This window comes from Carassius gibelio, chromosome B4 (genome assembly GCF_023724105.1).
Source record: "Carassius gibelio isolate Cgi1373 ecotype wild population from Czech Republic chromosome B4, carGib1.2-hapl.c, whole genome shotgun sequence".
NCBI lineage: Eukaryota > Metazoa > Chordata > Actinopteri > Cypriniformes > Cyprinidae > Carassius > Carassius gibelio.
The window spans coordinates 3,301,984-3,329,871 of record NC_068399.1 but is presented as its reverse complement, the minus strand read 5'-3'; the positions used below and the strand labels follow the sequence as shown (position 1 = coordinate 3,329,871).

General features: G+C 38.0%; 1 protein-coding gene across 4 annotated transcripts in view; it reads left to right on the top strand.

Annotated features, from left to right (window-relative positions):
• The window catches only part of LOC127955947 (zinc finger protein OZF-like), a 171,886-nt gene that overhangs the window by 24,589 nt on the left and 119,409 nt on the right, over nucleotides 1-27,888 (top strand). The window contains exon 2 of one of the 4 annotated variants that reach the window (XR_008153415.1): nucleotides 13,944-16,609. The exons of 2 other annotated variants lie outside the window; for them this stretch is intronic. Coding sequence is in view for 1 of the 2 variants with exons in the window: in XM_052553629.1 (XP_052409589.1) it covers nucleotides 13,944-15,574 (1,631 nt within the window). In the remaining variant the exon portion in view is untranslated. Of the gene's footprint in view, nucleotides 1-13,943; nucleotides 18,957-27,888 lie in introns of those variants that run through there. One more of the 4 variants, XM_052553629.1, reaches the window with a different exon arrangement.

Sequence of the window (27,888 nt, the reverse complement as noted above, 5' to 3'; positions counted from 1 at the left end):
AACACTTGTGTGTGTTTATTCATGGTTTATGAGGACACACTTGACTATTGAATGTGACTCAGAAGAGGACTATAGTTTAACAACACTTTTTATAAAATGACCTGAAATGAAATTCTCTTATTGCTACAAAATGTGATTCACAGTACACTATTGTTAAAAACACTTGTGTGTTAACAGTATACTGAAAACCTTGTGTCCTCATAAACCATGAGTAAACACACACAAGTGTTGTTAAACTATACTCCACTGCTGACTAAGAAGCGGACTATAGTTTAACAACACTTGTGTGTGTTTACTCATGGTTTATGAGGACACACTTGACTATTGAATGTGATTCAGCAGTGGAGTATAGTTTAACAACACTTGTGTGTGTTTATTCATGGTTTATGAGGACACACTTGACTATTGAATGTGATTCAGCAGTGGAGTATAGTTTAACAACACTTGTGTGTGTTTATTCATGGTTTATGAGGACACACTTGACTATTGAATGTGACTCAGAAGAGGACTATAGTTTAACAACACTTTTTATAAAATGACCTGAAATGAAATTCTCTTATTGCTACAAAATGTGATTCACAGTACACTATTGTTAAAAACACTTGTGTGTTAACAGTATACTGAAAACCTTGTGTCCTCATAAACCATGAGTAAACACACACAAGTGTTGTTAAACTATACTCCACTGCTGACTAAGAAGCGGACTATAGTTTAACAACACTTGTGTGTGTTTACTCATGGTTTATGAGGACACACTTGACTATTGAATGTGATTCAGCAGTGGAGTATAGTTTAACAACACTTGTGTGTGTTTATTCATGGTTTATGAGGACACACTTGACTATTGAATGTGACTCAGAAGAGGACTATAGTTTAACAACACTTGTGTGTGTTTATTCATGGTTTATGAGGACACACTTGACTATTGAATGTGATTCAGCAGTGGAGTATAGTTTAACAACACTTGTGTGTGTTTATTCATGGTTTATGAGGACACACTTGACTATTGAATGTGATTCAGCAGTGGAGTATAGTTTAACAACACTTGTGTGTGTTTACTCATGGTTTATGAGGACACACTTGACTATTGAATGTGATTCAGCAGTGGAGTATAGTTTAACAACACTTGTGTGTGTTTATTCATGGTTTATGAGGACACACTTGACTATTGAATGTGATTCAGCAGTGGAGTATAGTTTAACAACACTTGTGTGTGTTTATTCATGGTTTATGAGGACACACTTGACTATTGAATGTGATTCAGCAGTGGAGTATAGTTTAACAACACTTGTGTGTGTTTATTCATGGTTTATGAGGACACACTTGACTATTGAATGTGACTCAGAAGAGGACTATAGTTTAACAACACTTGTGTGTGTTTACTCATGGTTTATGAGGACACAAGATTTTCAGTATACTGTTAACACACAAGTGTTTTTAATTATAGTTTACTGTGAATCACATTTTGTAGCAATAAGAGAATTTCACTTCAGGTAATTTTATATAGAATGAAAAACTAAATTGACAAAAGTGTTAACAAACCTCTTTAGTCGAAGTGACTTCACTTCCTGTTATGGCTGCAGCAACAGGCTCATGGACAAACTGGAAGACAGAAAAAAAAACTGAAACAACTGGATGATATTAGTATTAATACTTGAATATCATTTGGGAATATTCTACCTTGCACAGTTCCTACCCATACTGAAAATGCCAATGCAAGTCTTTTCCTCCATAATTATATTTAATCTCATCATCTTTATTTTTCTTTTATAGCAAATAAACAAAGATGAGGCTTTCCGTCCAGTAACAAAAAAATTATTTTGCCATTTGGCTTTTGACTGTCTTTACTAGTCTCCCAAGAGAGCCGTCATCAAAGGAGGCATCGATGCTATATGGGGGAAAAAATTTAGTTGTTACAAATTTTCACTAAAGTTATGCTCTAGAAAGGAATACAACATTAGTAATGTATAACCCAGTTATTATGTCTTTATCGTTCCCGATTTTGACATGTATTTCTGCATCTTTTAAAGGATTGAGTCCTCTGGTCCAACAACTCAGACTCAAGTCAATCACAGATAAACAGTGTAATATTGATTCAGTGCATTATATATATATATATATATATATATATATATATATATATATATATATATATATATATATATATATATATATATATATACATATATACATATACGTGTGTGTATGTATGTATGTATGTATATATCAGTAAATAAAAAGCTAAAAATAACACTACAAAAATAAACTTGTTAAACTTTCATTAAAAAGATTTAATCATTAGCTATATCTCCACTGTGGAAAGCTGCTTTATAACAGAAAATAACAGAAGATTGTCTCTAGCAGGCAGCATTTAGATTAGGTCAAAATGAGATCAAAATGTAATATTTGTTGATCATTTTATTTTTTTATCGACATTGATAATGTGAAATCATCATTTTATAACCCTGATTTTACTTTTTAAATAAAACATAAATTCAATTACATTAATTAGATTGCTTATTAATTCATTACTCTTAACACTTGCCCTGTTATTGGTTAACTCTTCTCTTTAAACGCAAAGAGAAACAGCAGCAGGCAGTGGTTTTGGTGTAAATTTCACGCTCCAGTCTCAAGGCCGTGGCCACGGGAACGAGAGACAAGCGTCCCCGCATTAGAGTGCACCTCAGCCGGCTAAACCGGAGAACTCTCCCGCTCACACCACGTAAACTCCCGCAACCGCACTGACACGACATTAGAGGAGATTCAGATGTCAATCTACGTTACTGTATTATCAATATATCCATCTATCTATCTATCTATCTATCTATCTATCTATCTATCTATATATCTATATATATATATATATATATATATATATATATATATATATATATATTCTTTTTGATGCAGTGACCTAGCCATGTGCTCTGCCCAAGGCCACTTTATTTCACAATGATATTTTAAATTTATATTAAAGTATTTCTTCATGATTCCCACATTTGTTGTGATCTAATGTACATTATCTTTGAGTCTCAGAGCCGATTATACAAGCAGCGATCCTCTTAAGCGCCATTAACGTTACAGTTTTAAGTGATTAAATGACATCAAATTAATATTAGACAACTAAAATTAACGTTGAGGAATCGCGGATTTCATGTATATAAAAAATAAAAGATATGAAGTACTTACTTTTTCACCGTAGATGCTGCTGCGTTGTTCACCGAACCGCTATTCTTGACGTACGCTTCGTGTCTGGTATTTCCAATCGCGAGAGTGTTTCATTTGGCGCCAATGTGTGTGTAATTTGGCGCCAATGTGTATACATACCAACTGTTCCGAGTTTGCACATACACAACATGGTTTATGAGGACCATGTTTGTAAAGGTTACAAATAAGGAAGGGGGTGTCATAACAGTAAAATAGCAACATTAATTAATAAAAGCACTAATGTAGTACACATACAAGTATTAATAATTTTTTAAATTATTATTAGACAATAATTATAACAAGTTAAAATTCCCAGATTACGAGACCACTACAATTGGTCTCATAAACCGATTGGTCTTGTAATGCTGGTATGTAAACCTGAAAATTGGTCTCATAAACCACATATGCCAACACACACACACACTCACACACACACTCACAGACACACACACACTCACACAGATACAGACACACACACACACACAATGATCTACATTAGAGCATAATTTACATAGAAAATATGGTACTTTTTGAGGTAAATAAAAAAAAAAAAAGCACCATAAATGGATAGACAAAACTTTATCGAAGACAGTGATATAACATTTGTAATAAATAAAAAATAGGATCACACCTGAGTCCTCTGTGCCCACATTTGTCCACAATTACAGGATTAAGGGCTATAAAGTGAATACGGTTTGAGGGTTAATGTTTCCTTAGGTGTATTTATATTGTTAGTATGATTTTTACATTTAAAATTTAGAAATAAAAAGCATTTTTAGATCCTGATATTAGCCCTCTGGCTTGAATGCTCTGTTTGAAGGGGCGTGTCTGCTGGGAGACTCAGAGTAAACCACAACTGTTGTGATTGGCTGACATCTTTGCATTCGAAATGCATTTTACATGTGAAACCCCTCTCAAATATATATATATATATTTACTATTACAGCGGTCGAGATTAACGAATCGGGGAAGTTTTGATTTATATAATTTTTTTTCCGATCTTTTCCCCATCACATGAAAGGCTGCAGTGATGAGCATTGAGTAGACAGAGTCTGTTTATCACGTGGATGCAGTGATCTCGTCATTATTGCAACACGTTATCTCACAAAATGCTTTCACCACAGCTAACAGCAAACACATGAATACAGTAAGAGCTCCGTTGTGCAGCATAACAGCATCATTCATTGTAACGGCAGTTTGGGCAAGTGTGCAGATATACTCGCGATGTGTAACAGCTCCGGAAAAAAGCGAGCGTTCTTTGATCGCTCTCTGTAGTTAAATCACAATTTAAATATCAGATTTGTTTCATGCTACTAAGAGAAACAACGTGAAGTTGATCGTTTAGTAACTGGCTTGATTCACTGATGCATAAACAGTATTAAACGATTTAGAAAGAAAGTCTGTGTGAACTTGAATGATTAGCTACACATCAGAAATCACTGATCACAGATCAGGCATTAATGAACACTGTTACTCACTGTTTGTGCCGGTGCCATCAAATCCATATCATAAAAGTCTGTTTGAAATGCCTGTGCTGACATTGCGACTGAATTATATGTAAATATTTGGGCGGGCAAAGAAAGGGGAGGTAACCATTCTCGTTACAACGTCACAACGAGGAGATTCAAGATCAGCCCGTTTGAGCTTCCATTTTCTCAAAGGCAGAGAAAGATAGAAAAATCTCAATTTACACCGATTCAAATTTCTAGAAACTTGGGGACCATATACAGTCTAGGGGAACTCATATTAATGTAAAAAAACCTCAGAAAGTGAAATTTTCATGTCATAGGACCTTTAAAATGCATTCCAAATTCTGAATAATTTGTAATATATAATTATTCACGGTATTTAGAAGTGCCCACAACAACAATAATGCAGAGCTGCCAACTTTTGAGTTCAGCTTAGAGTGAGATTCTGGGGGCGTGGCTTTGTTATGGGGGAGGGGCTTATTGAGGGGCGTGGCTTGGTATGGGAAAAAATACAATACAAATACAAAATCCTTGCATTAGCAGAAGTGTGGACGGCTGATACAAGCGTTTATTTTCTTGCCTGTTCCTGACACTTTAGATAACATCCTATAACAGAAAATTCAAATGTATCCATACTGACACCACCAAATATCAAATATCTGGACATGATTGAGTTGTGATTGATATAAATAAAATCATTTTAATATGGGATGTCGTTGACTTGACATTCTGTTCTTAGAAAACAATTATTAACATTTACTACATTAGGGCTGTCAAAATGGCTGAAAAACTAAATTATTATCAAAATTCTAATTATATTCGAATTTAAAATGCATAATTTCAGTTAGGGTGAAGAGAAGCTTTTTGTTTAATAGTTTAATACAGAGCGCGGAAAGCCAATCACAGAGTCCTTTTTACGTTTAAAAACATGAGATGCAGTGGGATGGGAAAAACCCACCATAAATTCTCGAGATAAGTTTTTAAAAAGTTAATTTTAATTTTACATGGTTTTCTAAACATCCGGCTCTCTTGTGAGAGACGCAAGTGTGCGAAATGCATTCTATGTAAACAGCTTGATTTAGGTTTTGATGTAAACAACATCTTCTCCACATTGTTGTTCTTTTTTCCGCAATATTTTGAAAGAACATCGCTGCAGCACTGCATCTAGTGGCTTTAACTGGAAAGGCTTACAGGAAAATTATAATGTAATGAAACTTACATTGTCATCGCATCTCGAGCTGCACTGATAAAGGCCAAAATATACTTGGGCCGTCCGCATCCACGCACCGTCTGCAATATGTCATTTTCATCATCAAGAGGGCTCGGGGACAGCTGCACACCCCGCCCGCGTGCAGGCAATTTATTAGACATACAACAGTGCACGCACGAGGTGAATGATGAGACAGAAGTGGGACTGCGTGTCGAGCTCATCCGCCTTTGGAAAGTTTGGAATGTGAAGTATACCCGGGCAGGGCCCTAAAGCAGCCTCCTTAACGCACACCTAAAATAACATTTAAAATTTGACAAATATTGCTGCAACAAACAACTCTGCTAACTTAATTCTATATAAACTACAGTATATAACAGCATAGACTTATTAGCTTAAACTGGACGGAGACAAGAAGCGCCCTGTAACTCAATGACCTGCCAGCGTTCACAATTCACACGGTTCAGATGGGAGGGAGAACGGCTGACTACACCGTTTACATCGTTACACCCTCACAATTGTCACAAAAAAAAACTAACTAAACTGTCTGTCTAGTCTGAGTTGCTTTGCGAGATCATGCGGCGCCATTTTTTTTTCCTCACTGCTGCCCGAGTCAGTCTGCGTGAGAATATGGGGGTGTGGCGTGAGAGAGTGAGAATTGGGTCAATTGCGTGAGTCTTACGCTGAATGCGTGAGAGTTGGCAGCTATGATATTGTGCATATTCAGAGGAGGGGTTATGAACAAAGGTGGAGTTTCTCCGCGTCTGGAGAGCGGCAGCACTGCGGATCATTTCAGAAAGATAACACCAGTATTAAAGACTTTTTAAATTAATTTGAGTTTAAAACTCACTCTTAGTCAGCAGCGAGTAATTGAAATAACTTGATCCGATGTGTATTATAATCACTAAACAAGGCAGAGAGAATGTAAGAGACTATGCACGATAAACATTAACGTTACAATAGTAAACATGGTAAATGCAACCACTTGGAGAAGCAAACGTCAGCTTCTTATTCTCTATCACAATTGTGTATTTATTTAGTAGCATATTTATCTGTCGTCTTGTCTCGAGTTTAGCTCCACATAGCATAGCCTATCATCAAAATATTATAATGATTTTTGTTCGAGAGCTTTTATAAAAATATAGTGCGCTGCGGATCATTTCTATAACACCAGCATTAAACACTTTTTTTTAAATAACCTCAAAGCTCACTTTCAGTCAGCAGGAGTGTTTGCAATAACTTTATCTGATGTGGATTATAATCAACATACAAGGCAGAAATATTTATAAACGATGCTAAAGACTGTGCACACTAGGCATTAACATTACTGTAGTAAACATGGTAAATATGACCGTTTGAGGAAATCAGATGCCAGCTTCTTATTCTCTATCACAATGTTTTATGTTCGGGAGCTTTAATATTTTTTAAACTTTAATAACGGGGTTGCATTAATATTTTTAATAACTGCTCGCACTTGCTTGGAATTAACAGACTAATATTGAACCTCCTAGTGTTCATTATTGTGCTCAGTCATGTGGCCTGAACACGATCACATACACACTAAGGCCGTCTTCTATCATACCACGTGGTGTGGTCGGGCCATTAAGTATGCCCACTTGTTTTGTTGCTTCGCAAAATCTGTAATTTGCTATCATGAATTGTTTCCCTTTAATGGTGTACCATACAGTTATGAAACTAGTGATTCTTTGTTGTAATTGGTGCATTATCAGTTCTGTCATCTCACATTTCCCCGCCCGTCATCTGTATGTACTTATGTACTTATATTTTAGTTTTGCCCATTTTTCCGCAAAGCAAATTATTAATAAAGGGTCTTTATTATTCAAAATAGACTTTTTAGAGATTTTAACCATTTTGCATGGTCATATCCTCATCAAAAATATACCTGGAGTTGTGTTTTATTATGTGTTAGCAATCCCATGTCGAACTCTTCTGCATTCAAAACACTGACCCATACGTACTCTAGTAAATTTCGCAAGGAGATTTCAAATAATGTTTTCACCATGGCAGTCTTCAGGGCTTCTAAAGTAGTTTAACATCCTGAACAAAGCTGAAGGAATCTTTCAGAAAATATTTTCACAAAGAATAAGAATAAACAGAATAAGATTGCAGTACATTGCATTTTATTATTATTTTTCCTGTAAACACACAGCGTATACCTGGGAAACAGCTTTATAGCTTATACTGTGAAATTGTAAACAATCCTTCGAATAAATTGCCAATTGCACGAAACCTGAATGGAACTCACATTTTAAAGTAAAATCCATCAGAAGGTTGTCCAGAAAAAAAAAATTGGACACACATAAAAAAACTGCTGTGTGAAAAAGAGCAGTGTATACTTAGAAAAAAAAGTGCATTTCAAATATCTTTAAACATTTACCTCTCTCATAAAGTCATAATTAGGCTGCAAGAATGAATTATGAACTGGTAAATGACAAACTGATCACAGAACATGTTTGTAAAGCTTTAAATGTTAACTGTTAAAAAGCAATGTTATCAACTTTTACGACTAAACATTTGCAAACAACATTGTACTGGAGAATCTGCACAAATAAAAGTCTTAAACAGTTCAGTAGTGCAGAGTTTACAGGTTACTCTTCTTTTTTTAAGACACAAAGACACTTTGGATGACTTTGTTCGATTAGTTTTATCTTCCGCTTTTTTCTTTTTCTTTCTCGTGCTTACTTCACTGCCGCCTGCCTCTGTCATCTTGCTGAATGCTGCAGAGACGTTGTTCGGGAAGCACGTGACCTAAAACTAGGCCAGCTATTGGCTATTTGCTACTTCTCCTACTGTACTGGCTGAGTAAAACCTCCAGTGGCTCATTACTGCCACACTTTGGTCACCAAAGATTTATTTGCCGCTTGCTAAATTTGTTGACAACTATTTTAATAATCGCTTTTAATCGATTAAATCGATTAGTTGTTTCAGCTCTAGTAAAGTGATAAACCGCTTCATCCATTCAGACATGAAACAGAGTTATTGATACTGTCGTGTCGTATGACACATGAGAACATTAAAGGTTCTGTAGTGTTGCTGGCTGAAAACATCCACAATAATGTTAATGGCATGAAGAGGAAAACTGGAAAACACTAAGCCATGTCAATTCAGCAAGGGGGAATAACTGTAGCCTAAGACCTTCTTTAATGCAGCTCTGAAATGAATTGTATTATGATAAAAAAAAGGTACATTTAAATGGTAAAATACACGATTTCTCACCAAGTTTTGTTAAAACTTGAATCATGAAGGGGCAGATTATGAATGCAGATAGCAATGAGCAATATTACAACATTTACAAATGGGTTTATGAATCTGTAATAATTAGGGGTGTAACGGTACGCAAAAATCACGGTTCGGTACGTACCTCGGTTTTAAAGTCACGGTTCGGTTCATTTTCAGTACAGTAAGGGAAAGAAATGCAAACATTAAACTGCAGGTTGTTTATTAATATACACTTTTTTTAAAAATACTTTTTAATAAAATATGTATAAAATAAAAAAGAATAAGAAATAAAACACTGCTGCAAAGTTCTCCACTAAATAAAATACTCTGTCTCAAACCAATGTCATATAATAAAATATAATGAAAAATATATAAAAAAAACTATGATTACAGTGCAGCATGACCGATCCCAGCTTGTAGGCCTGCTTCACCAGAACCGTGCCGTGCCTGCTGCTGTAGGTGACAGGGAGACCGCTGACAGACCAGGCTCTTGTCTTCATGACAACAATATCTATACTTCATGTTGGGCATAAATATAAAACCTACTGATAAAAGACACCGTCAACAGTATTGACCGCAAAATAGACTATGTTTGACAGGTGCAATATTTGAAAATCAATAATTAATTTATTTTTTAAATTACATTTATATCTGAATTAATTTCAACCTATAGACTTGCAAACATCAAAGTGTCATGAATTAAGATGTATTTGTGTACAAAATGACAAACATATTTTCCTATTCTATTTTGCCTGGAAACGCTTCCAACACGCTTGCATGTCGCGTGAAAAAAATAGGCGTCGATTCTATTTCTAGCATGCACGCGTTTTCCGCGTGGCTCGAGCCGCGCCTGAGATGCGCGTCTCACGCAGGCAGTCTGCAATCTCTATCCTGTTAACATTCGAGCCTAATTAAAAACGGACACGCCACGCAGCTGAGACGCTTGCGCCATGCATCCAGTGTGTCGCCAGCCTTATATGAATCAGTTACAGGTTGGGATTTGCTCTGAACGCGGAGACTTCCGCCACTTAATATGTTCTTTTGGAAACACGAAAATGTACTTATGTTCCGTGCACAAAATATTGCATTCCGTCATTCGGTACACACGTGCACCGTACCGAAAGCCCTGTACCGAAACGGTCTGGTACGAATACACGTACCGTTACACCCCTAGTAATAATTCATACAATGACGGGCAAATTTTTGTCTAGTGTTTTCATTGAGCTATTCATAGGCTGCATCTGAAAACTGAAAAATGCTGCCTTCGGAGGTCGCATTCCAAGGTAGGAAGGCATCAAGGCACTTCCGAAATCAATGTCAGCTTCATTTCCTGTCTCCTGAGATGACTTCATCTGGCCGGTTTTTGAAGGCAGCATAGGGGTCGTATGTATCACATATTTGCTTAAAGGGGGGCTACAATGGTGTTTCATGGATTCAGAGTTGTTCAGTGTTAAAGAGATTTTCATGCCAATCATGGCCTATTCGGATGAGTGGGGACATCTTACTTCTGGGTGGTACAAGTTTCGGTAGTTTTTTCGATGATGGATCTAATGACGTAGACGATGGTGGAAATCCTTATGAGCATTTCTCTTGGGAAAGCACGCCCACGCACATGTCGACCAGAGGAGAGCGAGACCTCACCCAAAAAACACGCTTCATCAGGAAATCGTTGGCAGCGCTGCATAGGATTTGTTTGAGAATTTCTCCAAATAAGTGTGTTTTGGATGTGAGGGGAAAGTTTACCACGTTCAGCTTCTCAAAGAACCTAGCGTTACATGGACCGTGGATGCAGTTGCTTTTCTGGTGCAGCAATGGAGTGTAGCAAGTGTTGTGTTCTCGTCATTTCAGTGATGAATGTTTTATAAACAAGACCAGGTTGACACTGGATTTGCACATCGTTTGCTATTAAAACATGGTAGAAGACCCCAGTCAGGTAAGTACAACTGCATCAGATTTCTGTCTTTTGTTGGAAATCAGCGCATAAGTGAATATATGTTATGGAAGCAACACAAAACATCAGTATTATAGCTCCGCCCACAGCATGCCTACAGGAGCTTAGTTTTCCAGAGAGAATCGGAAGCTGTATTTTTGTTTTGCAGATATGACCAGGCTGGTGACTTTTGGAGATGGGGATTCGTACTGCTCTGTGGGTACTCGGGATTGGCCTGAGATTTTTATGAATTTAAGAGCTTTTTAAGAAACGTGCTTGTTTCTTAAAAAGCTCTTACTTTTAAGAGCATTTTAAGAAATGTGCTTGTTGCACATCCTCAGTTGCTTAACTTTGGGTGACGCTTCCCCCTTTGTGATTTTTACAGCATGGTAGATACATAAACTTGGATAATACTGCCATCATGTCAGACTGCTGCTGCTAGGGGTGTGTGCTTCCCCGTTTACAATCACAGTTGCTTAAGCATTTTAAGAACATACTTGTTGCACATCCTCTATTGCTTAACTTTGGGTGACGGTCCCACCCCCCACTTTAATGTGATTTTTCAGCACCAGTTGTGTTGGGGAGTTTTGGCATATGGTTGTTTTGTGGGTTTGTCTTGTTGCTCTCCCTGCACTGTCCAAGCATGGCTGCATGGACAGGCGTGTGGAGTGTTGCCCAGAACATAACCATACCGCCAGCCAGTGATGGAGTACTCGAGTCCTGGACTCGGACTCGAGTCACTATTCTTTGGACTCGAGTCCGACTCGAGACTCCATTCTCTGGACTCGTGACTCGACTTGGACTTGTGGGCTGATGACTCGTACTTGGACTCGGACTCGAGGATATATAAAATTGGACTTAAGCATTCATCACGTTGTTTTTGACTAAAAATGTTATAAAAAATGTTTCGTGCCCAAAACCGGCCGCGATCTATTCTTTTCCCTCACAGACATCGCTACCGCTCGCTCTCTTTGCTTGACAACATACTCATTGACGTCACTCACTTTACTTTCACTTTACTTTTTTTTTCAAAGCGCTCGGGCGCTTGCGGGAAAGGATGAAGCTGATTGGTTAGTTCTTGTCACATGACCCGCGGTGCACTTGCTGCATTCTGAAAAGTTGAGATGTTTTTAACTCGTTGCGGTACCGCGCGCCTACAGTACATTGGAAATAATGAACTTGAGCGTGCAAAAGACGCGATATTTGAACGGCCCTTATCGTTACACGTCGCTTTCTGACCAGGCGCGTGCTGTCACACACACACACACACACACACATTCACTTGAACACATACAAACGCACTCACGCTAAATCACTCGGTCACTCACACACAAACGCTCTCTTGCTCTCTCTCTCTCTCTCTCTCTCACTCACTCTCACACACACACACACACACACTCACACTCTGTCTCTCTCTCACGCACACTCACAAACTCATTGTAATATGCACGTTCCTTTCTTTTTTTGCGCCGAGTGTATTTCTGTAATACAGTGTTAAAGGAAAATGTCCTAATCATTTACTCCTCCCAATGCCATCCAGGATATCCATGGCGTTTTTTCTTAAATTACGTATTTTAAGGAAAACATTTCAGGATGTTTTCTTCATATAATGGACTTCAATGCCTACCAACTCAGTTGGTTGCTATTGTTTCCTCAAAAAAAAAAAAAAATCCAATATGGGACTCGATACTCGACTCGGACTCGAACTCTGGTACTGGTGACTCGACTTGGACTCGACTCGGACTCTTCTTTGGTGACTCGGACTTGGACTCGGACTCGAACACTGAGACTCGAGACTCGACTCGGACTCGACAGTTGGTGACTCGACTACAACACTGCCGCCAGCACTAACTGTATTCAATTACATTGTCATAAATATACTTGACGGAAGTGGTCCTGATTGAAATCGAGCATTGAGTTAGTTCAGTCAGGCTACGTTAGTCACGCTTGCATCAGCTGACAGTCAGCTGTTCCTGACGTGTACCAATCCAGTCTTGACACCTATCACCTGCGGTCTATTTAAATTCCCATTCTTCAGTGTCTCTTCCATCGCATTGTTGCTTGCAATTAACTCCCATCTCCAACCCCAAATCCACCAACTTGAACCGGTAATCCGATCTAACTTTGTTTTTTCTTTACAGTCTCTTCATTGGAAGCAGTCGCTCACATTTTGTTTACAACTCACGTAATTGTGAATTATATATGCTTATAATGGTTCTGTTCTCTACCCCAGGGGGGTTTGTCTTGCTGCTCTCCCCACTCTGTCCATGCAGCCATGCTTGGCCATGTGTGGTGTGTTTTAGTGACGCGCAGCTGAGCTTCAGGCTCGACTGTGGAAACCCTGCACTATTCTGGCCTTGGTGCTACTGGCCCGAGGCTATTAGCCCCGCCCGGCCCATTTTAAGCCCTGGCTCGCACTGGCCCGACAGTGGAAATGCGGCTATTATATTAGTTGAAACTGGTCTTAGAACGACAATATTATCGTTTATCATGATAATTTCTGGGACAATTTATCGTCCAGCAATATTTATCATCGTGACAGCCCTATCAGGACCTTGGTTTAATGTCCCCTCCGACCCCAGAAGATTAATTCTACTGACAGTTATAAAGTTTCAAGTAGTTTTAGATAGTTTGTTGTAATAGAAACAATCTTTAGAATAAAAATGAAGCATCAAATGGGGGACAATTTTTTTTCAACAAAGTATGTTAGATAATGTAGTTGATCAAACATATTGAATAGTTCTCCATGTAGAAACATGGGGTTTGTGTATGTAATGTTTTAACAATGATATTTTTATATTTGCAAGAAGGTTTAGTTAAAAAAATGGCATCAGAAAGAACAAACTTTTTTCAAGTTACTGACAAGTCAACTGTTTTTGCTTTATTTTAGAGTTTATTGAAGAAAGTGAGGAGAACAAAAAATGGAGTGAAGTTGAGAAGAAAAATCATGTCAAAACTGGAGAAAAACCTTTGACTTGCTCTCAAACCAAACAGGAAGATCTAAAGAAAAGAGCTTTCACCTGTACTCTGTGTGGAAAGAGTTTCACATACAAATATCATCTTGATTTTCACATGAGAGTTCATACTGGAGAGAAACCGTTCACTTGTAATCAATGTGGAAATAGTTTTGCACACTTAAAAACCCTTAAGAGACACATGAGAATCCACACTGGAGAAAAACCTTATAAGTGTTCACACTGTGACAAGACATTTAGACACTCATCACATCTCAAAACACATAAGAGGATCCACACTGGAGAAAAACCTTATAAGTGTTCACACTGTGACAAGAGATTCAATAATTCATCAAGTCTGAAAATGCATGAGAGGATCCACACTGGAGAGAAACCGTACACTTGTAATCAATGTGGAAATAGTTTTGCACACTTAACAACCCTTAATAGACACATGAGAATCCACACTGGAGATAAACCTATTAAGTGTTCACACTGTGACAAGAGATTCAATAATTCATCAAATCTGAAAATGCATGAGAGGATCCACACTGGAGAGAAACCGTACACTTGTGATCAGTGTGAGAAGTGTTTCACACGCTTATCACAACTGAAGGATCACTTGAACATCCACGCTGGAGAGAAACCCTACTCATGTGTTCAATGTGATAAAAAATTTATGAGGGCTTCAAACCTGAAGAATCACCTCACAGTTCATACAAAGGAGAAGCCGTATTCATGTTATTTGTGTGGAAAGAGTTTTTCACGCTTTTCAAATTTGAAAGGACATCAGAAAATACATACTGGTGAGAGAGAGTACATATGCTCTGAGTGTGGAAACACTTTCACTTCAGCGGACAGTTTAAAACAGCATGAGAGGATCCACACTGAAGAAAAACCTTATAAGTGTTCACACTGTGACAAGAGATTCAATCAGTCAGCACATCTGATAACACATGAGAGGATCCACACTGGAGAAAAACCTTATAAGTGTTCACACTGTGACAAGAGATTCAGAGATTCATCAAATCTGAAAACACATGAGAGGATCCACACTGGAGAAAAACCTTTTGAGTGTTCACACTGTGACAAGAGATTCACTCAGTCAGTACATCTGATAACACATGAGAGGATCCACACTGGAGAAAAACCTTATAAGTGTTCACACTGTGACAAGATATTCAGAAACTCATCGTATCTGAAAACACATGAGAGGATCCACACTGGAGAGAAACCGTACACTTGTAGTCAGTGTGAGAAGTGTTTCACACACTCATCACAACTTAGGGATCATATGAACATCCACGCTGGAAAGAAACCCTACTCATGTGTTCAATGTGATAAAACATTTTTGAGGGCTTCAGACCTGAAGAAACACCTGACAGTTCATACAAAGGAGAAGAATTTAAGTTTTTTGGGTGAAAATATTTTTTCAATTGTGAAAATATATCAAAAAACACATACTGGTGTCAAAAAGTACAAGTGCTCCAAGTGTGAAAACACTTTTACGTCAGGGGCCAGTTTAAAACAGCATGAGAGGATCCACACTGGAGAGAAACCTTATTAGTGTTCACACTGTGACAATAGATTCAGGATACGCACACATTTTTTATCGTATAGGCGTTTCGTCCACACGCATCCGGCGTTTTTGTAAGGTGAAACCGCTATTTTTTGAAACCGGGTCCCAGAGTGGATAAATTTGAAAACGCCGTCTTTGCGTTTTCGTCTGGACGGCTAATCCGTATATTTTCAGAAACAATGACGTCATCAGCCCACGTCTCCCCCCAAGTCAGACACCTCTACGTCACGTAACAGCAACAAAAACATGAACAAACACTGAACGATTGTCTTTATTAACTAACATTAACACAGATTAATAAATGTATTGTTCCATGTTCGTTTGTGTACCACGCGCAAGGTTTATGAGCATAGTCCAAGTCTTCTTCTCTGTTTTTAGTGTATCTCTGTGTCAGAATTACAGTGCCACATACTGGTCTGGCATGTATACTACATCATTTTGCGGTTTCGTGTGGACGCGGATATTTCTTGAGACGAGGAAAAAAAAAGATGGGATTGGGGTAAGCTCCGTCTCCGTGTGGACAGGGCCTCAGTCAGTCGTCAAAGCTTCAGTCATTCATCTGCTCTACACATACATACAAAAAACTATCACTGTAAGGCCCCGTACAAACAGAGATGCCTTTAGCTGTATATGTACAAATTTTGTATCCTATTGGTGTGTCCTCTAGACGGATCCGGTGTTTTGGCAGCATTAAACTGCAAATTTTTCTTAATGGGTCCCAGAGTGGATCGATCTGATGTGTTTACAATGTGTTTACACTCTGCTTTTGAAGAAATATTGTAGTATCATGCTACAGTCTTCATTCTGTCAGCTGCAGCTACAGTCTCTGTTTTTGTACAACATCACATGCATTCACATTGGTGTTAACTCTTAACTGTGCGTTCACACCGCCGGCGTCGAGAGCGTCAAAAATCGCTCTTGCCGCTCTGCTCACGACGCTGCAGAAAGATTCGTGAGCGCTCAGACGCTCTGACGTAGATCGAATGCTTATTTTGTATTTAAAGCGGCCGCAAAGCAAACAGTGTCTTGTTCTCGTGCGGACTAACCACAAGGAGAGTAACGTTATAAGTTAACCTCATTAAATATTGTTGTGGACGAAATATTAAGATCCTTTACTTAAAACGGACAATCTCAGACACCTTGGTCCACGTATCACTTTTAATAAATTTTTTATGTCCCTTGCAAACGCGAAACAGAAATAATCAACCTGTCCTATATTGTGCTTGGGAACAAATGTGGTCGGAGCTGCATTCTCTGGAATCCTCTCAAGCGGTGGACTTCTACGTTCCGATTGGTTGCTGCCCAACCGCGTCATAGCTCATTACCATAAAGTTGCCTTGATTTCAACTCTCCTCGACGCTCTCAACGGCCAAGTCGCGCCGCGCCGCTCCTCACCGCTGCTCGACGCCGGCTTACATTGAAAATTACTTCCGGCCGCTTTGACGCTCTCGACGCCGGCGGTGTGAACGCACAGTTAGACTTACTCTCACGGGTCACTGCACTTATTTGCAGACACAAAAGTACATTACTTTTATGTGCTTTAAAGCCTTACTTGTTCATTAAATTTATTGAATGTTCCTGCAAAGTAAACCATGACATTCAAATGCACATAAAACGTCTACGATGGTACATCAATGTTTCACAGACAAACCGTGAAATTACTGTTCAATTAATTTGCTTGTTAAGATAATGTAAATTCATGAGGCAAGAAACACTTAAAAGCATACTCCTATAGCTTAAATATTCTGGTTACATTATCCTAATCTCTTTTCGATAAAATCTATGCAAAATAAGGTTGCCAACCATTCTTTATAATATAGAATTGTCCCGTATTTAAGCCATCGGTGAAGTGTTCTGTATGAAAGCTATACAAAACAGTTTGTCCTGTATTTTCGCAGGAATACGCCATATGGCCATTTAGACCATACAAATAACACATTAATAATTATTTTTGCACAAATCATTGTTTGAATTGTGTTTGTAGCCTCTCAAGGAAGGCTTTAAGACCTTGCAGAATACTCTGATGCCTGAACGCTCTCACTTCACTCGTGCTAACGGCAATCCACGGAAGAGGATTTGGTCCATGCAATAAAAAAATAAAACATCTTGAGATTAAAATTTTTACATTTCGAGAGAAATGTTGAAATAAAATATTGAAAACAAACTTGTTAAATTACAAAAAACTGTTGTAACATTTGGACAAAAAATAAAATGAAATAAAACTTTTTTTAAAGGTAATCAAAAGTGCAAAGAGAAAAATCACACTATTCTTGACTTAAAAACTGTTGTAATACAGTTGCTTTAGGAGTTAGTCTATATAGTGTTTATATCTAGATTTGTTCATCTAGAGTCTCTGGCCATGGAGTGAACGGTCACATTCCATGTGACACCAACATTTAAGTAAATGTTAAAATGCACATTTTGTTGTGAATCTTTTTGTTATTTAGGATTTCTGTTAAAGTGTTATCTGATTGTTTACTTTTTCATTTTGTTTGGTAGAAGCTACATGGGTATATTTAGAGGTTGTTGGTACTACCCCGTCAGTCGGTTTATCATCTGAGCTGATTTCAGTTCTTACATTGTATTGTTACTCTGCTAGCAGGGCAGATTTATTCTTTTTGTAGGCCTGTTTTAGTTCAGTTATTTTTCCTTTATTTTAGTTGAGTTTGCAGGAATTCTGTTGAACTGGACTTTTGATATATCTGCTTCTGTGGATTTGATTAACATTTTTGTTATTGTTTTGAGGGAAGAATAAATTGACCATTTTTTCCACAACTGTCCTGCTTGTTCTTGGCTACCACCACAGTATCTTTGTTCTTAATTTTAACACAACGTTCCCATGGGTCCTTGAAGGCCCTGGAAGGTTTTTGAAAATAAACATACATAGATACGGGTTCTTGAATATATACTTTGTACAAGAAGTCTTCTGAAAAAAAAAATCCATATTCCCTCTGGTCTGCTAATGTTAATTTACCAACACTCTGTGGTCTTTGCCTTGATTTCATTTTATTTTGACAAAAAAATAAAATGTTAAGAATAAACTAATTGAATAAACACACTCGTTTCATGTTCATTTCATCTCATTGGACGGCGTTATTCAGTGGCGAAAAATAGAGAATAATGCACAGGTGTATTTTATGATCGACTGGGATCGAGACTTTTTGCCAACTCACTTTTCTTCCTTTTCTCATCCAATATTCCATCAGAAAAGTGTAAATCAATTGCTTAATGAGTGTTTAATAGTAATGTATTAATAAGAGTTAGGCTATAGGGAGGGTTTTGTTGTCCCAATTAGGCATTATATATATATTTAATTTCAATAAAAAAAACAACATTGTTATTAAAATCAATGTTATTGCACCCCGTTAATGTACAACAATACACAATACAAGGTGCAAATAGTATCTGCCATTAATTATTAGTCAAGTCACCTTTATTTATATAGCGCTTAAAACAAAACAGATTGTGTCAAAACAACTGAACAACATTAATTTAGGAAAACTGTGTGTCAATAATGCAAAATGACAGTTAAAGACAGTTCATCATTGAATTTAGTGTCATCTCCTTTCCCAACAAGTCAACGATATCACTGTTGATGAACTGACCCCAACTAAGCAAGCCAGAGGCGACAGCGGCAAGGAACTGAAACACCATCGATGACAGAATGGAGAAAAAAGTCTTGGGAGAAACCATGCTCAGTCGGGGGGCCAGTTCTCCACTGACCAGACGAAACCAACAGTTCAATTCCAGGCTGCAGCAAAGTCAGAATTCTTCAGAATTGTGCAGAAGAATCATCTGTTTCCTGTGGTCTTGTCCTGGTGGTCCTCTGAGACAAGGTATTTACAGGGGATCTGTATCTGGGGCTTTAGTTCTCCTGGTCTCCGCTGTCTTTCAGGGCAGTAGAGGTCCTTTCTAGGTGCTGATCCACCATCTGGTCTGGATACATACTGGATCCAGGTGACTGCAGTGACCCTCTGATCTGGATACAGACTGGATCTGGTGGTTACGGTGACCTCGGAATAAGAGAGAAACAGACTAATATTAGCGTAGATGCCATTCTTCTAATGATGTAGCAAGTACATCAGTGTTATGGGAGGTGTTCCCGGTTCAGGTTTACCTAATTAATGCAGCCTAAAAATCCTTAACGGATTTGGATATTAAAAGCATATTAGTATGTTATGTGTAATCCAGGTTAAAGAGATGGGTCTTTAATCTAGATTTAAACTGCAAGAGTGTGTCTGCCTCTCGAACAATGTTAGGTAGGTTATTCCAGAGCTTAGGCGCCAAATAGGAAAAGGATCTGCCGCCCGCAGTTGATTTTGATATTCTAGGTATTATCAAATTGTCTGAGTTTTTAGAACGCAGTGGACATGAAGGATTATAATTTAAGAGCTCATTCAAATACTGAGGTGCTAAACCACTCAGGGCTTTATAGGTAATAAACAATATTTTAAAATCTATACAATGTTTGATAGGGAGCCAGTGCAGTGTTTACAGGACCAGGCTAATATGGTCATGCTTCCTGGTTCTAGTAAGAACTCTTGCTGCTGCATTTTGGACTAGCTGTAGTTTGTTTACCAAGCATGCAGAACAACCACCCAATAAAGCATTACAATAATCTAACCTCGAGGTCATAAATGCATGGATAAACATTTCTGCATTTGACATTGAGAGCATAGGCTGTAATTTAGATATATTTTTAAGATGGAAAAATGCAGTTTTACAAATGCTAGAAACGTGGCTTTCTAAGGAAAGATTGCTATCAGGTTCCTAACTGATGACGAAGAATTGACAGAGCAGCCATCAAGTCTTAGACAGTGTTCTAGGTTATTACAAGCAGAGTTTTTAGGTCCTATAATTAACACCTCTGTTTTTTTCAGAATTTAGCAGTAAGAAATTACTCGACTATGCATTCCATTAGTTTTTCAAATTGGTGTGCTTCACCGGGCCGCGAAGAAATATAGAGCTGAGTATCATCAGCATAACAGTGAAAGCTAACACCATGTTTCCTGATGATATCTCCCAAGGTTAACATATAAAGCGTGAAGAGTAGCGGCCCTAGTACTAAGCCTTGAGGTACTCCAAACTGCACTTGTGATTGATATGATACCTTTTCATTCACTGCTATGAATTGACGGCGGTCATATAAGTACGATTTAAACCAAGCTAATGCTCTTCCATTAATGCCAACAAAGTGTTCAAGTCTATGCAAAAGAATGTTGTAGTCAATAGTGTCAAATGCTGCACTAAGATCCAATAGAACTAATAGAGAGATACAACCACGATCCTATGATAAGAGCAGATAATTTGTAACTCTAAGGAGAGCAGTCTCAGTACTATGATATGGTCTAAATCCTGATTGGAAATCCTCACATATACCATTTTTCTCTCAGAAGGAATATAATTTTGAGGATACTACCTTTTCTAGTATCTTGGACAGAAAAGGGAGATTGGAAATTGGTCTATAAATAATAAGTTCTTTGGGGTCAAGTTGTGTTTTTTTGATGAGAGGCTTAATAACAGCCAGTTTGAAGGTTTTGGGGACATATTCTAATGACAATGAGGAATTAATAATAGTCAGAAGAGGATCTATGACTTCTGGAAGCACCTCTTTTAGGAGCTTAGATGGAATAGGGTCTAAGTAAAAGAGCAACTGTATTTAAAGTGCTAGAAAAGAGAGAGTCCATACTTTCTGTTGCGTCATCAAGTTGTTCTGAGGTTTTGGATATGCAAAGGAATTTGGATACATCAGGAAGATAACTTAAAAACAGTCTTTTGTGGTAGAAGTGATGGTTCTTCCATACTTGTAACAAGAAGTAGAATTTACACTTTTGGCTATATCAAGTTTGCACAAAATTAAATAATGTATGTACGGTATACTGTTCATGTCCAGAAAGGTAATAAAAACATCATTAAAGTAGTCCATGTGACATCAGAGGGTCAGTTAGAATTTGTTGAAGGAGGGAAAATACATTTTAGTCCAAAAATAACAAAAATTACGACTTTATTCAGCATTGTCTTCTCTTCCGGGTCTGTTGTGAGGGTGTTCACAACACTGCAGTGATGCTGCTGATTTGTTATTATTGGGCGCACAAGAAAACACGTCCGCAGCATCATACGTCAGCAGCATCATATGTCAGCAACTTTGATGTTTTTATTACCTTTCTAACCATGGACAATATACCGTACATACACTTTCAATGGAGGGACAGAAAGCTCTCGGACTAAATCTAAAATATCTTAAACTTTGTTCCAAAGATGTACGGTCTTACGGGTTTGGAACGACATGAGGGTGAGTCATTAATGACAATTTTCATTTTTGGGTGAACTTACCAAAAAAGAAATAGTTGGCAAAAAGAATAGTTTTGTGGTTTTATCAGAAAAATGACTAAGAGATTAACTGGATTATAACAAATATGATTTATTTGTTAATTTGTTCTATCATTTACATTTAACATGGAACAGAACATTTTCAAAATAATTACATTTTAACATCAACATTATTGGAACTGAATAGTTTTGAAAACATTAACATACATTTTATTAACAGCTTTTTTTCCCGCCACCTCCACCCACCCTGTCTGGTGCACAGTACCGTTGCACGGGCTGTGCCAAGTGTGCAACTGCACAGGGCCTCGCACCTCTAGAGGGCCTCACTCCTGGCCTGAATTTTATGTCGTTTATATCTCATTTTATAACTATTTTTCCACCCACTTTGTCCTTTGGAAGACGAAAATAGTCATAGCGGATAGACAGTATAAGAATCTGATTGTAAGAATGAGTAAAGCTGTTTGTTGTTAGGACAACAAAAAGTTACAACTTTTAAGGGGGGGGGGGGTGAAATGCTCGTTTTCACTCAATATCCTGTTAATCTGGAGTACCTATAGAGTAGTACTGCATCCTTCATAACTCCAAAAAGTCTTTAGTTTTATTATATTCATAAGAGAAAGATAGTCTGTACCGATTTTTCCCGGAAAAACACGACCGGCTGTAGACGTGACGTGTGGGCGGAGCTAAAGAATCACGAGCGCGAGTAAGCTTTTGCGTTGAGAGCGTTTGGAAGCTGTGACATTATCGTGAGGAAAAAAAACCATCATCCAAAATAAACCATGGCTAACAGTCAGATTCAGCCGTTTATTTATGATCCAGAATCAGATCCGGAGGCTGAAACTGAACGAGAGCAGCAGCAGCAACGACTCGCTACGAGCGGGGCTCGAACCCGGGTCTCCGGCATGGGAGGCGGACGCACTAACAATGAGGCAGAGATATTTTAAGCAGTTTTACTCACCGCCTGCGGTTCCAACACACAATCATGACCCTTTTTCGTTGAAATAAACGATACGCAAATCCGTCATCAAACTGGGCCTTGTTTGTAAAACAAGCATCTTCGAAATGCAGGGAACAAACAAAAATACTTGCACAACTCCGTTGATGCTCTGTAAAAACAAACTCCATCCACTGGTCCCTTAATGCCGTTTTTTTTTTTTTTGGTAATCTGTGCAGGGTTGTCTTGCCCTGGCAACCAAAAACACACTTCTTTTGTGACTTTTCGCGATGCTCTCGCTCTGATCAGTGAATGAATGTCTGTGCTCAGATTCTCAGTGCTCTGCTATATGGGAGAGCGCGCTCTTCCGGCAGACGTGCCCTTAGGACCCATATAAGGAAATTCCGCTTCATCTAACGTCACACAGAGCCATACTCGGAAAAAAACTTTCCAAAACTTGTGACAAACCGGAAGGAGATGTCGAGGTGTCTGTGGCCTGAGCCATATCAATTCGAGCCGCTGGCTCAAACTGCGGTCTTAACTCCCACACCGCGTCGCTTTTCAGCTCGAGCTGTATGGAGAAGCCCATTTCCACCTCAATTGCGTTGGAGAAGCAATCCCGGGTAAAATGCAGTTTGCATGCTCCAGCTCTAGGCGGGAACTCGCAGTTTTTCAGGCCAAGTGTATGCAACCACTGGCGCCTAATTTTAAAGTCTGCTGGAAAACTATGCAGTCCAGCAGTGCTGTCGCAACCAGCAACACTACATCTACGTACCATCCTGACCACTGTACAAAATACAGATAAATCTATGCAAACTTGAAGATATTCTAATTGAAGCAATACTATGCTACCAACTAACTATGCTTCTACCAACACTAACAACTATGCTAATTAACTACATAGGCTACATGAAATAATCTAAGTAACTATATAAATGCTTTACTTAATGGATGCTATAATAGTCTATCCTGGTCGTTTTCAATACACGCAATTTCACTCACTACAGTGATTCTGACGGAACAAGATGGTTTTATACTGCCAAGGGCGTGGTAGCTCGTACCAAGGGCGTGGTGAGCTGGAAACTGCTTACGTCACCTGCCACCACTTACGTCACTTGCAATCGCAACATCCAATAGGAAAAATCAACTGCAGTAGCCACCTTTCATCCTGAAGGGGGCAGCACTCAGATGTTTTTACACCATATATTGTAGAATTAAAACATTTTATACTCGAATGTCAAAAAAGTTACTCAAATCATTGAACAGCACTAATAAAGCCCCATTTTTACAGATCATTAACTAAAAAAAGTTGGTTTAGGGTTTAGTTACTCTTTAAGGTAAATTAACATTTAATGTCTAACAATTGTTTTTGCATTCTTAAAGATATGTATTAGAGTTATATGTATTATAGTAATATGACGCTAATATTTGTATTATTTGTTAATTTTGGTTTATCTGTGACAACAGTGTACAGATTGATCTTGGTGTAAGCAACCTTCCCCTTCCCATGACCTCATTTGGCATCAACCTGTGGATACAAGAGTAATGCCGAAATAATTAATTATACATGACACATGAGGCAGGTGTTATAGTTTGTGTTACGTGTTCATCATATGTAGTATAATGCAGATATCATACAGGTCCTCCAGTTGGTACTAGATTAAAAGTCATAGGCTCACCCAAACTGGCAGGTTTTTCTCTTTTTGCAGAACAACTGATATTGTGCAATTTCAAAATGTAATACCAACACTATTTCAACAACTTGGCCTGTAAATATTAATTTCATTAATTTTCTCCTTGCTAGCAATGGTAAAGTGCAAAATTATAGGATAACAGAAGAGCACACAAGAAAACCATAAGAATCAGATTAACTACCTTCAATCTAATAATATTTTTAATCTACCGTATTTTCCGGACTATAAGTCACACTTTTTTTCATAGTTTGGCTGGCCCTGCAACTTATAGTCAAGTGCGACTTATTTATCAAAATTAATTTGACATGAACCAGGAGAAATGAACCAAGAGAAAACATTACCGTCTACAGCAGTGAGAGGGTGCTCTATACTGCTCACTGCTCCTGTAGCCTAAACTGAGCAGCATAGAGCGCCCTCTTGCAGCTGTAGATGGTTTGAGATAAATGCGACTTATCAATCAATCACCTTTATTTATATAGTGCTTTAAACAAAATACATTGCGTCAAAGCAACTGAACAACATTCATTAGGAAAACAGTGTGTCAATAATCCAAAATGATAGTTAAAAGCAGTTCATCATTGAATTCAGTGATGTCATCTCTGTTCAGTTTAAATAGTGTCTGTGCATTTATTTGCAATCAAGTCAATGATATCGCTGTAGATTAAGTGACCCCAACTAAGCAAGCCAGAGGTGACAGCGGCAAGGAACCGAAACTCCATCGGTGACAGAATGGAGAAAAAAACCTTGGGAGAAACCAGGCTCAGTTGGGGGGCCAGTTCTCCTCCGACCAGACAAAACCAGTAGTTCAATTCCAGGCTGCAGCAAAGCACATTATATTTTATGGATTGTACAGCGCATCAAAAAAATAACTTTTTAACATGTATTAGTGTAAGCCTGTATTTTTTTTTTACTTGTATAAGAGCTGTAATTTAGAGTAAGAGAAAATATGTAATTTTTCTTAGCAAAAGCACAATATAGACAAAATTATTTGACGTTTATTTAACCTTATATGGTGTACTTTAACTTGGCATCAAAGTTCAAGAACGCATATTTGCAGCAGGCATTCTTTAAATTTGTGTCGTCCAATGGGATTGTAGCCCGCACAGTGCATTTTATGCGCGCAAAGAAGAAGAGAAGATTGTGCACCACGGTTATCCGACATCATGGCTGTCTCACTTCAGACGTTGTCGACGGAGGATCTTCTTGAAAAACTAAAAGAAGCTGGAATACATGTCACTGAAGACGAAGCACAGAAACTCAGAGGTAAGTTTAGTTTTAAGTACTATGAAAATCGGTTGGTTCCCTTTCGATTCACGTTTAATTGACATTGCATCTGAAACGTTAGCTAACGCTAGGCCTAATGTAAACGTTACCTGTGGGGCGTGAGGGAAACTTTTCTTCGAAAACACTGACATGACGAAACCAATCCATTGTTATTACATTTTAAGTGTATTGTTATTATTACAATTACAATTATTTATCCCGAAATCAAGATAGCTTTTAACATAACTTATACTCTTTCGCATAACTTATAGGTTAACGTACTCAGACGCTGACAAAACAGAAGTGAAACTGTCATAGAATCTGTTCAAACATGTAGAGTTTTTTGTGAATCAACACGGATGAAAACAAACATCCCTTCTGTGGCCACGAATCTCTGCAAGGCCTGAGGTTTGCTATTTGAGTGAGAGCCTCACACTGGTGTCCACACGTTAACTTCTGCTACATTTGCTGCAAAAGCTCTCATTGTAAAGTGTGCACATATGGACAACTGACTAATTGGTAAGAGAATATGTAATCTCATGAACTATACTGGTATTTCTCAACACTTACCCAACTTGTTATTTTCATTAGAAATACCTGAATAAAAAACAAAATAATAATAAAGTCACAAAAACAAAACAATGACATTTAACACCCATAGATATAAATAAACAACTACATTTTACCAATGACTGCTTGTCCATGTTTGTTCAATGTAACAAGCTCAACGTCCAGACTTCTTAATCTGATCCATTCTTGCCGTGTTTATGATGGGAGTTTCTGTGATGGATTATGTTTCTGATCAATAAAATCTGGGTACTTGGCTTATTCATGTTTAAGAAATAGTTGTTTTTTTTCCATTTGTGAGAAAAAATTACAACCACTTGACTGTTGATACACGGCCAGCAAGTTCGGGAACAAGCTCAATCTTCCTTAGTACATCTTAGTCATCCTTTGTATTTCCCTCATGCAATTTATCATAGAGCACATAATGCTCTGACGATCCTGTTAATGGATGCCCATTTATATCAGGAGTTTGCTTTGCCTTTATTAACCATGGAAGGCTTACTGTGAGCTTCCCTTCTTTAGCACATTGGATGTTTTCAGCAGTAGGGCTGAGTCATCTTCCCTCATGAGGAGAAAAGGGCATTGCTGTTGGAAATCTTATATTTCCATGAGTTGCCAGTCCTCGGGCAAAATCATAAATGACTATATTTGGAATGTGCTGCCATGACATCAACATGTCCATATAGTCCCTTGGACGTTCAACTCTCAGGTTGAACTTTAAACTATACACAATTCCACATGGACACATGATTGTAGCCCAACAACCCAAGAAGATAACATTTCTTTAGCAACACACAATGCTATTCATCGGTCCATAAGTGTAATAATAATGTTAGTAACAATAGTCATACTTACCAGAGGCACCCCAAACTTTGGCAAAAACTTTGTGGTTCTTTATTTCTGTGTGAAGCTGCAAAATGAGATCCATTTTGGATCCTAAAAGTCCATGCCAAAAGACTTGCATAGTTTTTTCACCTCTTCCACCTGTCAAACAGCAAACACACCAAGATTCAAATTGTATATGTATTTAAAGACTAAGAATAAATAGATTTTGGAGGAATAAATGTGAAAAGGATGGTGAAGTTTACCTTCATTGCCATCACTTGTTCCAGAAGTCTATCTTCAGGTATTTCTACATTGACCTTCTCAGATGATGTTAGTTTTTTGTATACCCTCTCCCACTCTGTGTTGTAGACCAAATTTGATTTCCTGGTTTGTGGCCCAATCCAGGGTGACCATTTATTGTAGTCAGGCTGTACAACAAATGGCTTTGTTTGCTGATCTGTATGCACACAGTTAAAAGACAATAACATAAAATATATAAAATTTTGAGACTGGAATAAAATTATACATTCCTATTGTATGAAAGCATGTTAAGTAAATTATGCCTTACTGAAGGTTTCCATAAGTCAATAAGAAATGATTTCTGAAGAGAGTGAAGTCCAAAATTCTTCCATGTCCACTATACCATTGTAATCTGATGGATCAGGGATTTCACTTACTGTGAAAGACAG